The following is a 14,899-nucleotide window of genomic DNA, read 5'->3' on the forward strand; positions in this document are numbered from 1 at the left end:
CATCTTCTCACCTTGTATCTGACAGGGGGGAAATGATGGTCATCTACAAGCTTCAAAGTCACATCAAGCGAGCCTGAGCCACAACCTGCCACACCAGTTTCAGAGTTGCAGCCAGAGACAAAGATGCCCGTGAACACAGATTGAGAACACTTCCTCTAGTAGAAGACTCCAGCTTCTTGCCAGCTTTGGAAGAGTTCCAGGAATTGCATTAAGCATTCCAGAGTTGTTGGTTATCCTTAAACCATCACAGGTTGAGACTTCCCTTTTCAGGTTGAAGTTTTACCTTTTATGCGGGGTGAGACCTCCCTTTTATGGTTGAAGGTTTCCCTCTTTAAAACAATAGGATCACTTCCTCTACCAAAAAACTTCAGTTTCTTGCCAGTATTGGAAGAGTTCCGGGAACTGCACTAAGCGTTCCAGTGTTGGTGGTCATCCTTAAACCACCGCCCTTTTTTACCAACATTTCATAGAGCACATTCAGCCTAGTGCTGCCATGCATTTTTTGCACATGTTGTATTACAGCTCTCTTCTTGGACTCATACATAACCCTTCGGATTAAAGGGGGGAATGTTGGACACCTAATCCTAAAGGGTTAGCGTGGAAGTTGAATGGACAAAGCAGTCCAAGAGACCTTGGGATCTGAATCCCAAGAGTCACCTATTGTACTATAAATGTGTATCTTATGTTAATAAAAATTGAATTCACTGATTTATCTTTCATATTGTTTACTGTCCATGTCTGTTTAACACCATGCATGGTATATGGAAGGCAAAATTGGAGGTGGATATAGGAATGTGTGCCAACTCCGACACCTGGCATCACTACGCAAATGCGTGGTTAGATGTTAGGTCAGGCATTAGACGTTTGCATGGTGTTTTGGATGGTGTAATAAAGGTGACACGGTGGGAATCCAGGAAGACGGGCTAGTTCAAACCTTTGTACATTCTCTTTGACGTCTTTGACGCAAGCATGAACGCACAGACATGTGGGGGATTGGCTATAAGAAAGATTTCTTCTGACAGACGGCCGTATGACATTATTAATTATCATATCATGAGGATTCTGGCGAAAAATGATCTTAGAAATAAGTTTTCCACTTAGTGCCTAGTGGGGGTGTGGTTTTGATTTCCTTCCAGATCTGAGTATTGGCGAAGGTTGTATATAACATTCTTCATCACCCTGCATGAGGGAGGAGGGTGGCATGAGGGAGGGCAGCTCCTGGGTGTTGTTGTTCAGCCACAAATCACACAAGGTATGCTCAGGACTCTGGCATTGGCAATCGTTATTCTGTTTCTCAATTAGTTTTCAAGTTTTCTACAAAATTTGTCTTTCTAGAATGTGGCCATTCTATGTTCAAGAGTTTGTATGTTGTTGCATCAAGTGTCTGGTTGATATCTTTCACTTACAAAGGGTAGTCGTGTATCTGTTTCACACTGGGTATAGTGTCTCAAAGATTTCTATATTATCAGTCGGGGTTTTTTTTGTAGTTACCGGGGTATTGAAGTTTTCATATTTTGGCAACCATCTTGTCATCACGTTTTGCATCTCATTATTGGGAAGGGAGACAATTTTTCACTTTGGCTGTGTCTCCCTTGTAGGCTCATTGCCATACCTGCTCTAGGAGGCTACCTTAGAATCACTAAAGGCCACAAATGTATTTTGTCTGCTTCTTACACAATACTTTCTCAAGACCATCTTTTGTACGTGTTCCGGTAATCTCCTCAGCATACTTGAAAACCCTCGACCTCTCTAGTATATTTTTCAATTGTCTAGTCTTGCTCGTCAGGGATTGGTACGGTGGTACATTTTCTATCTAGTTTTAGTAATGTTAATCCTCGTTCTCTACATGGATTAACTTGTGCAATCTAGGGATTTCTCTGGTCTATTTGCGTACTATTTATGATGGGGCCAGCCCACGTGGTCCCGCCGTTGATGTGCTGAGGTGTTATACGACCGTAGTGAATATAATAATATTTTGGATTTGTTGGATATTTATGTTGGTTGATTTGCAATCGGCGCCGTATGGATTTTGTTTTATGAAGGTCTGTACCTTAATAACTTGCCCGTTGAACACCTGTCCCTCCTCGGGATCCCACGAATCCGCCCAGGTTTGGGGTTTTTACTCCTTCGCGCTCATTTCATTCTCGTTGTTTCGCCTGGTCTTTCGCTCTGCGAGCTCTGCAACTTCGGTGGTTTGTTTGTTTTGGATGTGGGTTCCTGCGACTTGTTTACACGGTTTGCTGGTTGTGGCTCCTGGTTTCCCTTTCGGCTTCGGTCGTTGGTTTCCGGCCTGATATGCCTCTGCTCTCCCGGCGTTTTATGAATACTTTGGTAAGTTTTGCATGGCACTATTCCTCGGCTTGCATGTCGAATACTATTGTGATTTGGGGTTTTGTTTTTCTTTCGAGGGTCCCCGTCTCTGTGTATGCTGTTTGTATCCTGTGAGTGATTTCAATTTCTCTGTTAATAGCTTCCGCCTCTGTGTGTTGCTGTTTGCTTCCAGTGAGGGTTTAAGCTATACGATGGTTATGTAATGTTTGCTATTTATTCCAACACTGGTTCAGCTTTTCTTCACAGTCTTTGGCAATCCGATGGCGGCGTCCTCAGTTGGGGTCTCTGCAAACTCATTCGGTAAGTTTTTGGTTTTATGCCGGAATTTTTGCAATCCTCCTTTACCTGTACCTGATGTCTTGGCTCCTTCGTGAGCAGGGGTCTTCTCGGGGTCGGCTGAAGGCTATGGTTCACCGAACAGGTAGGGTGCCATTTCCTTCTGTTTGCTCGTCCCTTTCAAGTTCTCTTTAACTCGGTTGACGCTGTTGCTTGGTCTAACCACTCCTGTTCATGCTCTTGCAGGTGTGACCGTTCGAGGGTTCCGGTGTTTGAGCTCTCGGCTGTTCGGGCAAACACGGGTAGTTTCTATGATGTTTGGTAGCTTGTTTATAGGGGTGTTTCGACTTTATTTGCTGAACTTGGTTGCTGGCCTTAGGCTGCTCTCTGTCTGTACTTAACTCTTCTTTAGTCACTAGGCATGACATGGGTTGTGATTCTGAGTCATACGGGAAGTTGGTTTCTTGTTTGCTGTAGGAGTTAATGTCTCACGACTGTGGATTTAGTCCAGTCTTCTATTTCGGACAGTATGTAAAAACATATATGGAAATTTTGGCCGACTGTGTTATGTATTCATATGAATTTAATTGATGAGTAGTTAAGACTTGTGTTGTATTTTCCACATACCTGTTACGAGGTCTTTCTTTAATGGTCTGGTTATATGGACTCGTGCTGTTGCTTGTCGTCCAACTGGTTTATCCTTCCCTCTGGGCTCGGAACCTGTAGCAACACATTCAGCAGTCTTTGTATAATAATCTACTAGTGAAATTACACAATCTTTGAGGACACGATAGGAATATATGTGCACAGAATGTTTTTATTAATATCTCTGTTCTTTTTCATACAAAGTCGAACCCCTGTGATGGTTTGTTTCACCACTTTTATAACATTGTATACAAACAGTTTTGTAACTGTTGTTAGTTGTGTTGTTGGTTATATCAGTTATTTCATATACGGGCTTTTCCATAACTAGTTAGCACATTCTGTTTTACATGCATTTACAACCGTAATACAGCTGTTTGGGAAACAAAAGATTCTAACTAATCACTACTGCTCCTAATTAAAATTAAAAGTCATTACATTATTCTTAGGCAATTTAAAGAGTAAAGTAAAATAAAAATAAAGACAGATATACTGTCCATCCAATGAACTGTGTCCTCTGTCCTTTTTAGAAACCATTGCCTTGTTAGCCAGATGCTCCTGCATCAATTTAGCTGGTGTTTGTTTCAGTGTCATTATAAAAACTCTTGTTATTGCTTCTTGGATGATGTCAGTATTGTGTCTGCGCTAGTGAATTCACTATTATCTGTCTTTCTTTATGTAATTACTGGGGTCTTCGAGGGTCATCTCTCTCTATTCGTACCACTCTCTCTATTCGTACCACTCTCCATAAGTATTGTGAGAAGTTTATTTGCAAAATTTGGATCACTATTATGTAATTACTGGGGTCTTCGAGGGTCATCTCTCTCTATTCGTACCACTCTCCGTAAGTATTGTGAGAAGTTTATTTGCAAAATTTGGATCACTATGGCGCCCATACAAAGGTTACTTAGTCGCAGGGGGCGATTCAACCAGAGCTCCATCCTCTAGACAACGTCGTCTTTTCAGTTGGGAATCATTGACCAAATTTTTCAATGTTGTGCTTTTGGAGGTTAGACAGGAGATTCAGACCTTGAAAGAAAAAGAATTTGGAGAGAAAATGTATCACTCTGACTCAGAAATTTGTGTAGGAAAAACTAATTGGGTTCCTGACCCAGGAAAATGGCGGAAGCACAAGTTACACTTCTTGCATTCGATATTCCAACACCGACATATGGCCAATCTGCTACATATGGTGCTACCCAACAAGCAAGTGGACAACTATAAGCTCTTCGTCAACTAAAGGAGATGAAAAGGATCATGTGGGACATTCCATATGATATGGATGAGATGGTAATGCACTTGAACAAAATTGAATGCGATACTAATACAGATTCAAATATAGATACAACTGCACCGCAAAATGTGGAGGTAATCATGGACACTACTCCTATCCACATGGCAAGTGGAAATTCATCTCCAAATTATCTAGTTATTGTTCTCGATGAATGAATTGCTTTCAATTTCTACTATCTGGACTTGTGTCTCCTAAGGTTTTTTTGTTTTATATGTGTTTTTGTGTTATCTATCTGTCTCTTATGTCTTTATTTTCATCAAGCTCACATGAGTCCTGGTTTACAAATATTTTTGGAAATGGTTTTTGTAAGGTGGTCATTTATTGAGCCTACCATTTTCTCCCTTTAAGCTTTGTTGCTGGTAAATAATTGTCATCTTTGAGAGACAAATTGGTAGCCTTTTTTGGTTTTTAGGTTGTCATTAAGTTCTCTAATGGTCGTTCAGGCCCATAAAATGTCCCGAGACATTTGAGTTGTAATAAACTTTTATACTGAATATAATTGGTAAGTTTATCCCAAAAAAAAAGAAAAAGACCACTATGGTGAAATATGAGCTATTTCTTGTTATTTGATGAGATATTAGATATAGGATGAAATATAAAAATAAAAAAAAATTAAATTAATTTTTTTTTAATTATAAGACAGAATAATAAATGTGTAAAAACAAAAGTGTATTTCTTTTCAATTTTATTTAATTAATGATATAGTAAATTATTTATATTAAAATTTTTAATCTTTACGGCAATAAATTAAATTGTATTTTATTTATCTTAAAAATGTTTTTGATCATTTAACATATTATTATTTTAAAATATATTTTATAAAATTAAATTTATATTTATATTAAAAATGTATTTATATTGGTTTTTGTAACAAACACCACCATTATCATTAATTTTTTTAACTATTTACCATTTTTATAAATTTTAGATAAATACATATAAACGTAAAATTTAAAATTATTAATTGATATAAATATAAAACTATCCAAAATTAATAATTAACCCAATTTATCTGTTTAATAAATATAGAAAAAACATCACATTCTAATGTTAACTCAAATTATAAATACAATGATGGTTACATCATAATTTTATATAATAAAATATTAAAAAATTATCCTACATAAAATTTAATAAATAAATTTAAATTATAATATATATTTTTATAATATATTTTAATTTAAATAATTATAATCATAAAAAATACGTTTTTTACCTATAATTTAATAAATAAACTTAAATTATGATATATATATTTTTTATGGAAGAATATAACAATAAATTAAATTAAAAATAAATGTTTGCATGATGAAATTTTTAAATAAATAAACTAATCTTTTTTTTCCAAAATTTTCTATTATTTAAAAATTAAAATTGTTAATATATAATATTTTCATTGAAAAATAATAATAAATTAAATAATAAAAACTTTATATGGCTGTGAAGTTTGGGGCTGCAGCATCTCCAGAGAATCATGGAGAAAGATTGAGCAAATCCATAAGTGTTTTATAACTTATAACCTGAAAATTAAAAGTAATACACCCTATCCTATTCTCCTTATAGAAGCAGGTCTTTCTCCTATTGAGAGCCTGGCTATGCTCAGGTTTCTGTTGTACAAGCACAAGCTCAATAACATAGACAATCATAGACTTCCTAAGCTAGCTTTAAATTCCAGCCAGAACCACCTAAGGCTTAACCGAGGATGGCATAAGGACACAAGAGCCTGGTTAAACTATTGGGAGATCAATGAGAATGATGCTTTGCAAAACATAAATAACATTAAAGATATTGTTACTTCTAAGTTCAAAGAAAAATTGTGGTGTGAGAAAGATTTAGCGTTTAAAAGAAAATTAAGTTATTATAAGAAGGTCATCAACCCCACCCTTGAAGATCAAAAGTATCTCTCTATTTTAACTAGCTCAAAGAAGAAAATTAATATAGCAAAGATTAGAACGAATTCTCATGAGCTCCATAGTGAAACTGGCCGTTGGGCAGTTCCTAAAACGCCATGGATGGAAAGGATCTGCCATATTTGTGAGAATAGGAGCATAGAGGATGAAAACCACTTCCTCTTAGAGTGCCCTGCATACAACCACATTAGATCTCAATTTCACAACCTTTGTTACAATACTGACCTTCCTAGCCTTTTACAATGCCAAAATTATAGTGAACTCGGGAGGCTTCTCTCCAAGCTTTTTGAGCATAGGAATAAAATCTTAAATCAAAATAAATAATTTGTCTTTTTAGGTCCGATAGATCATTATTTGGTCTCAGCGGACGTTAACCATCATCATCATCATCATCAATTATATATATATATATATATAGTCCGCATGGGGTAGCTCAAGCGGCAATGACCGTGGAAATGAAGTCTCACCGAACCGAAGATCTTGGGTTCGATTCTTGTGCTACCCTCCCCGGAAATGGGGTGAATAACAGACATGTAAAAACTCGAAAATGAGAAGGTCCTACCAAGATTACAAAAATAAAATTATATATATATATATATATATATATATATATATTATAAAATAAATCCAATCTTTTTTATTGGTTTGTGGATTTTAGAAAGGATTTCCATATGGTTCCTAGAAACAACTTATGGAATAGATTAGAAGAGCTAAAGGTTCTTTTCGAGTTGAGAGATGCCGCTATAAAGTTATACGAGAATGTAATTGCAAGTTAAAGAGCAATGAGGGGTGGTCAAAAGATATTAAGCGTAATATCGGAGTTAAACAAGGTTGCTCCCTCTCCCCTACCCTATTTGGGATTTACATCGACAAGCTAGAAGGTTGTTTAGAGGAAGCAGGTTGTGTTGGCACGATCTTAGTTGGGATAGTCATCATCCTTCTTCTCTATGCTGACAATATTGTTCTTCTCGCAAGGTGCCCATCTGATCTTGATAAGCAACTTCGACTTCTTAAGGATTTTTGCACTACCATGGGTATGACTCTTAACGCTGACAAAACAAAAGTTATGATTATCAAATCCAAGAAGCACACTTACGCCAATTTTATGTATGACAATAGTAACTTGGAGGAAGTGTCGTCTTACAAGTACCTAGGAATTGATATTCATCACAAGCTCAACTGGAACTATAGCATTGAGAAAAGGATTAATGGGGGGTGGAAAGCTTATTTTGGTCTTGAAAATAATTGTAAAACGACAAACCTCGTAATGTGGGATAGAAAGAAGTTCATCTTTGAAACTTTAGTCGCTCCTGTTATCTTATATGAATGTGAGGTTTTGCAGCATCTCTAGAGAATCCTGGAGAAAGATTGAGCAAATCCACAAGCGTTTTATAATGTATAACCTCAAAATTAAAAGCAATACACCTTATCCTATTCTCCTTATAGAAGTGGGTCTTTCCCCTATAGAGAGCCCAGCTATGACTAGGCTTCTATTGTACAAGCACGAACTCAATAACAAAGGAGAACATAGACTTCCTAAGCTAGCTTTAAATTCCATCCAAAACCCCCTAAGGCTCAAACGAGGTTGGTATAAAGACACGAGAGCCTAGTTAAACCATTGGGAGATCGACGAGAATGTTGCATTACAAAACATTAATAACATTAAAAATATTTTTACTTCTAAGTTCAAAGAAAAAATGTAGTGTGAGAAAGATTTAGCAGCTAAAAGAAAATTAAGATATTATAAGGAGGTCATCAACCCTAGCCTAGAAGATCAAAAGTATCTCTCTGTTTTAACTAGCTCAAAGAAAAAAATCAATATAGCCAAGATTAGAACGAACTCTCATGAGCTCCATAGTGAAACGGGTTGTTGGCAGTCCCTAAAACACCATGGATGGAAAGGATCTGCCATCTCTGTGACAATATGAACGTCGAGGATGAAAATCACTTCTTAGAGTGCCCCGCGTACAACCACATTTGATCTCAGTTTCATAATCTTTGTTGCAACATTGACCTTCCTAGCCTTTTACGATGTCAAAATTATAGTGAGTTCGGGAGGCTTCCCTCCAAGTTTTTTGAGTATAGGAATAAAATCTTAAATCAAACTAAATAATTCGTTTCTTTAAGTTTGATAGACCAAAGTTTAGTCTCAATAGACATTAACCACCACCACCATCATCATTATATTTAAATATTTATATTCTAAAATATAAAATATAAATATAATATATTGTGTCAAAAATTATAATAAACTTAATTTACCCTATTATCAATTATATATATATATATATATAAACTTGATTTACATTTTTATCTATTTTATAATTATAATATATGCACTTCTTTGGGTCTACATTGCACTGTATACAATGATAAATTTGATGGTTGATTAATGTCTTGTGAATTATAATTGGTTTAAGGTTTTTAAACAATATGATAATGTTTTTTCACAATAATTTATTTCTCAATTAATTATCATATTTTCTTAAGAATATTGTATTTCTGAATTACCTCTGAACTGTAGGTATTTTTTTAAACAATAAAAGAAAATTTTCCCCTTGCTTGTGGATTGTGTAAAGTTCAATAATACGAAGAAATCTAATTTTCGTCTGTAATTTGAATATGATGTACGGTGTTTGACATGACCATCAAGGAAATCAGTTTTAAACTGAGTTTTTCTCTCGCTATCCTTAATTATTAGCCTTGTCTGCACGCAGATTTTAAAAATCAGTTTTACCCATTCAACCAAATAATGTATTCATAGAATAGAATATCACAGATTTTAAAAATCAGTTTAACCTATTTAACCAAATAATGCATTCATAGAATAGAATATCACTGACCAAGTCAAGTCAGTATATCTATTTTGACCAACACAAAGGCAATATACGCAATATATCTATTTTGACCAACACAAAGTCAATACGCGTTTTGCTGTCATTAGCGTTTGGCCTGGCCGTCCGAACATGACCACCTTCTCCCGTATCGGGTCAATCGAATCTACTTCTCTCTCTCTGCATTTTCCTTTCCTCCGTGGTCGACCCCTCCACCAATTTTCGTTTTCTGTATTTCTCTCTATAAAGAGACACAGAGATCTCACTTCCAATCCACAATTCATTCATCATTTGCCATAGAATTGTTTGACAATTCTCATAAACTTTGCTTCGCATTCCTATTCAAAATCTCAGAGGGCAGATAAGACTGGAACGGGTTAATTCAGCACTATTTTGATTTGGGTTTTCGTGTTTCCTTGGGTGTGAGATCACAGGGAAGAGAGATCCATGCGTTGTGGAAGGATATCAGTGGAAGGCGAAGCAGAAGAAATCGCTGTCTCGCCCAGGTCCATATCGCGACAGAGACACGGCAAGGGTTCGAATCCTTATTCTACCAGAGGGCTTGACAAGTTCGAAAATGTGTATGCCCAACTCTCTGACAGAAGAAAATATATCTCGGACAAAACTGGTGCGCCAGAGGCCCTGATTAGATTCTCTTATTGGAATAATGAATGGGTTCCTGTTGTGGTAAAACCCACAGAGGGAATCCCGAAGAAAAACAATGGCGGGGGCGCTGCCGGGATTTCGATCCTGAGACCTGTGGAGAATAATAATAATAATAGGGAGAAGAAGCAGAGGGATTTCGAGATAAAAGATGAGTTGCCGGTTCTCATGGCTTCTCCGAGGGCAGTGAAGCCCAAAAACGCAGATCCTCAGCATAAGCATGATCGTGTTCAGTCTAAAGCTAAAAAAATGAGAAGGGTTGTGGCCATTGATTATCGGCCCACCAGACCTGCGAGAGCGGTGCAAGGATCATATAGGACAAGGAGGCAGGCCATGGCTTATGACACCAGTTTGAATGCAACTATTATTGTAATTGCACTATTTTGTTTGGTTTTCTCTGGCCGGCTCTGTGCAGTGTTATTCACATCTGCATGGTGGTACCTACTACCAATGTTGAGAAAGTATGAAACGGAAGTAACCAGAAACAAAACCGGATGATGGATCATAAATTCACGGGTAAAATATGTGCAGAAAAGATTGAAGAACGTTCACGCGTAAAATTTGTGCGGAAAAGATTGAAGTACGTCACTGTCTGCAATCTAATAATGTGTTGAATAAATGGCAGTCGTACGAAGCAACATCGCTCCTCATTCACAATGCACATCTCAGTTTTGAACTTTATACAGAAATTTGTAAATTTTGGGCCAATACTAACACAGTATGTTAACACAATATCCACAAAGGACTGCAATCTCAGGGATTTTCTTTTATGATATTTGTCTTATTCTTTGGATTTTCCAATGTTATATTTTTGGATTTTTATATATATTGAACAAGTTATAGAAATAGTGGGAATTTTAAATTTTAAAAATTGAGATTCGACAATTTAAATGTAATATGGATTTGTGTGGAATTTAAATTTATTTATATATTTAAAAATAAAATTTAAATATAAAAAATATAACTTTACTAAAAATAAAAAATAACAAACAAAAATTAAATTTTAAAAATAAATATAACATATGAACATTATATCATAAGTAAAGATAATTTTTTAATTTGTAAATTTTTTAGTGCAATTTGGTTTAATCTAGTAATTAAAGATAACATACACTTTCTATTTAAAAGTTGGAGAGTATGTTTTGGAATATGTCTTAAAATTATTTTTGTTTGGTTAAGAGCTCATCTTTCTTGTACAAAACAGGTTAAAGGCTTTTGGCAGGAGTGAAAGCTTGCCACCTTACTGACCAAAGGGTGGTGTGGTTTTCCTTGAATAATGGTGATGGGTCAGCCTACACTCTATGATAGCAATCATAGAGTGTTATGATCACTACTAGTTTGAAAAATGAGTTATGATAAGTTTTCCTATTGTGTAAAAGAAAAACATACACTTTCTGCCGAGAAATATATTGCCTGAAATCCTATAAAATTTCATTGATAAAATATTCCATTGACAAATTAAATAAAGATAAAGCATATTAATAATGTATTAATACTAAAACAGAAAAACTGAATTTCTAAATTCTTTAGTGCAATTAGGTAGAATTCTTGACTATAGATAACTACTTTCCGGATATATAGTTTTATATATTTTCAAATGAGAGTTGTAGAATTTGGTCTGCGTTTTCTTTTTAGTTATCTTGCCAACTGTTCAAATAAGACAAATTTATTTTTATTAAATTTATTTTTATCAATTTATAAAAATAAGTTATAGAATTAGTGCATTTTTTAGTTATCTTACCAACCATTGAAATAAGATAAATTTATTTTCTAAGAAAAGTCTTTCCATAGAAATCATATAAGAGAAATTTTTGATCAATTCGTTTTGAACCAACAAGTATTATTCATTATACTTAATTCATTACAGCCATTAAAATAAGATAAATTTATTTTTTAAGCAAAGTCTTTCGACAGAAATCATATAAGAGAAATTTTTGACCAATCTATTTCGAACTAACAAGTATTATTCATTATACTTAATTCATTATACATCACAAAAACTTAAATACAAAAATTTATTTTTATCCATTATAAAAATAAAATACAGAATTTATCCTCATTTTCAATAACAAACCATGGTCAGAAACTTTCCATTTTCTTTCATCGCAATTAATATAAAATGATTCAATTTTAATCACGTATGATGACATCTATAAATTTAAAAAGGGATTTTGAATTCAAAAGTAAAAGAATAATCAATTTGCTCCATTAAGAATATTAAATGTGAAAATAGTAATGAAGAACTTTGAATTTAAGAGTGCACTCAGTATTAAGCACTATTATATTTTAAATATCACGAGGTCAAATAACTATACAATAGTAGGCATTTAAATTTCCTGTGAAATGTTAAAAATTTTAAAAATTAAAAATTTAGTTTTCAATTATAATGTTTAACAAATATAAATTGTTTAGTTTTCAATTATTGTGATATATTAATGTTTAACATATTTTTTAATTTTAAAGCTTTTTTATAATATTAATTCAGATTTAATGGAACTGTATACATGTACCATGTATGTCAATTTTATTTTATTTTTATCTAACAAACGAATTTTAAACCCCTAAAATTAGTCAAGTTATTGTAACTCTATAAAATGAGTCAAGTCATTATCTTCAACCAATCATTAAATTAGAATATATTTTTTTTACAGAAATCAAAATTTATTTTTAAATTTTTAAATATTAAGTTTAATATTTTGATTTTTATAAAAATTATTTATCATTTTCATAACTTGAATAAATTTTATAAAAATGGTTTAAATTTTCAAAACTAATTACAAATCAAAAGTATTTCCCAAACCAAAAACAATATAACATGCCTTCCGCAGGTATAATAATATGCAGTAGTCTTTAACGCGACTTTTTGAAAGCTTTTCCGGCGTTTTTTTCCGGTGAAAATCCGGCAGTAATTTATCGGAATCCAAGTTTGATAGCTAATTTCTGCACAATGAAACCGTCCCAGGGGTTTTTCAGGGTGCTGAATCCGAATATGCAGTTAAAAAACCATTTTAACTACAACAAATCATGATTTCATTTCAATTTCTTCCGCCGGATTCCGTCACCGGAATCTCAAAAAGTCGCATTATAGACAACTCCTAATAATATTAACTCTTTCAAAAGTTTTTAGAGTAAAATGGACTAGATTTAACTTGGATGTTTAAAAAAAAAGTATGAAGAACCATTGATTGAGTGACTCGAGAGGATTACAGCAACACTCACCTCTCATCATTCTATCCGATCAATCCAAGTTTTGTTTTTCCCACGGTATTTGAAATAAAGCGTTTAGTTATCATGACAATATTAGTTATCATGACAATGTGGAGCTTGTGTCAACAAAGAAAGCGAAGTCATCTCCACAAAACAATATTAAAGCATAGGCTACACCAAAATACATATCATAAATCCCTTTCACTCAAATCTTTATTTCACGGGGATGACTATGAAGTTTGAGACACTTTGATATTACTTGATGAGATATCGGATTTTTAGTGGATATTATATTTAATTAATGATACAGTGAATTTAAATTTTTTTTTTTTAATTTTAATTATTTAATACAAAATTTTTATGAGTATTTTAATTTTAACTATGTTTTTTATATTGGGTCTTGAGCTTTGTTTTTTGTGTGTAGAAATTCTTTGTAGATTCAAACTTGAAATTGTAATACGCTAAAACAATTGACTTGAATCTACTTTACGCATTGGCAGAAATAATAAACGGTTGATGAAATCATGAAGCATATAAGAGAAAGAATTCAATCTCACATTATACAATCATTTTCTGGGGAAAGCCACAACTAAAAACCCTTGCTATCTGTATCTTGCATTAATCAGAAAATATTAGGAGATTACAATGCTTCTCAAGCCCGAGCAACCTATGCACTATCTCTGTCTATCTCACTGCTTCCTAGACAATCTCAAGCCAATACTTAGCCAAATTCTTGTTTTCCCAAGTCCCTATTTCCTCGCGTTGTTCCTCAAGGAATTAGCCTCTATTTAATTAGGAAATTCGCAATTATGAATTGCGCAATCCTCATAGGCCATTTTCTAATTGCATGCACCATCGTTTTAATTTAGATGATTTTACAATTGATATTACATTGTCTCTGAACTCCAATCTCAACTGAGTCTTTCTCTAATCTAACATGGATGAGTTAATTATGAGTGAATCTTCAGTTTACTAGTATATCACTACAAGCAGCACCACACTAGACTGCAGGCAGAACCACACCATATGGTAGGCAACTCCACACTAAACTTCATGTAACACTCCACTGTACTACATGCAACACCACACTGCACTTCAGGAAACACCCCACTATTACAGGCAGCACCCCACTATCGCAGGCAAAATCCCACTACTAGACCTTGCACTAATTCCTCCATCAGTTAGAACTAGTTTAACTGACTTTAACTCAGTTAGACTGAATAAATAATTACAACTCAAAATAATCTCAACTAGTGCTCCTAATTTTAGGAGACACTCAACATGACTCTATTTAGACCCTCAACTCAAATTAATTGAGCCAAGTCAAATTAACTTAGTTAATTAATACAAGTCATGAAATGTGGAATTAAAATTTTATTCCCAATTTAATTCGAGGACAAAATTAAATTAGGATTTTCTTGTTTCATTTTCAGCACTCCCTCTCAACAAGAAAAGGATTATCTCCTACCCCAATCCTGCCTATGTGAAACTCGAATTTGCATCTTGACAATGCCTTTGTTAAAATATCTTCATTTTGCTCCTTTGTAGGAATGTAGTCCACCAACATGATTCTCCTTTGCACACAATCTCATAAATGGTGATACCAGATGTCGATATGCTTGGACTGGTCATGAAAAATTGGATTCTCATAGATTTTGATACAACTCTGATTGTCACAGTAAATCACTGTAGGATACATCTGCTGACCAAATAACCCAACAAGGATCTTCCTCATCCAGATA

General features: G+C 34.3%; 1 protein-coding gene across 1 annotated transcript; it reads left to right on the forward strand.

Moving 5' to 3' along the window:
• The first annotated feature begins 9,582 nt into the window (after positions 1-9,582).
• On the forward strand, positions 9,583-10,674 carry LOC149244660 (uncharacterized). The gene has a single exon (XM_089368043.1). It carries the CDS (start codon positions 9,735-9,737, stop codon positions 10,446-10,448), a length of 714 nt encoding a protein of 237 aa, XP_089224169.1. The 5' UTR covers positions 9,583-9,734; the 3' UTR covers positions 10,449-10,674.
• The last annotated feature ends 4,225 nt before the right edge of the window (positions 10,675-14,899 follow it).

Source organism: Pinus tabuliformis, chromosome 8 (genome assembly GCF_031772625.1).
Source record: "Pinus tabuliformis cultivar Carrire ecotype Pingquan chromosome 8, CPIR1, whole genome shotgun sequence".
Taxonomy (NCBI): Eukaryota; Viridiplantae; Streptophyta; class Pinopsida; order Pinales; family Pinaceae; genus Pinus; species Pinus tabuliformis.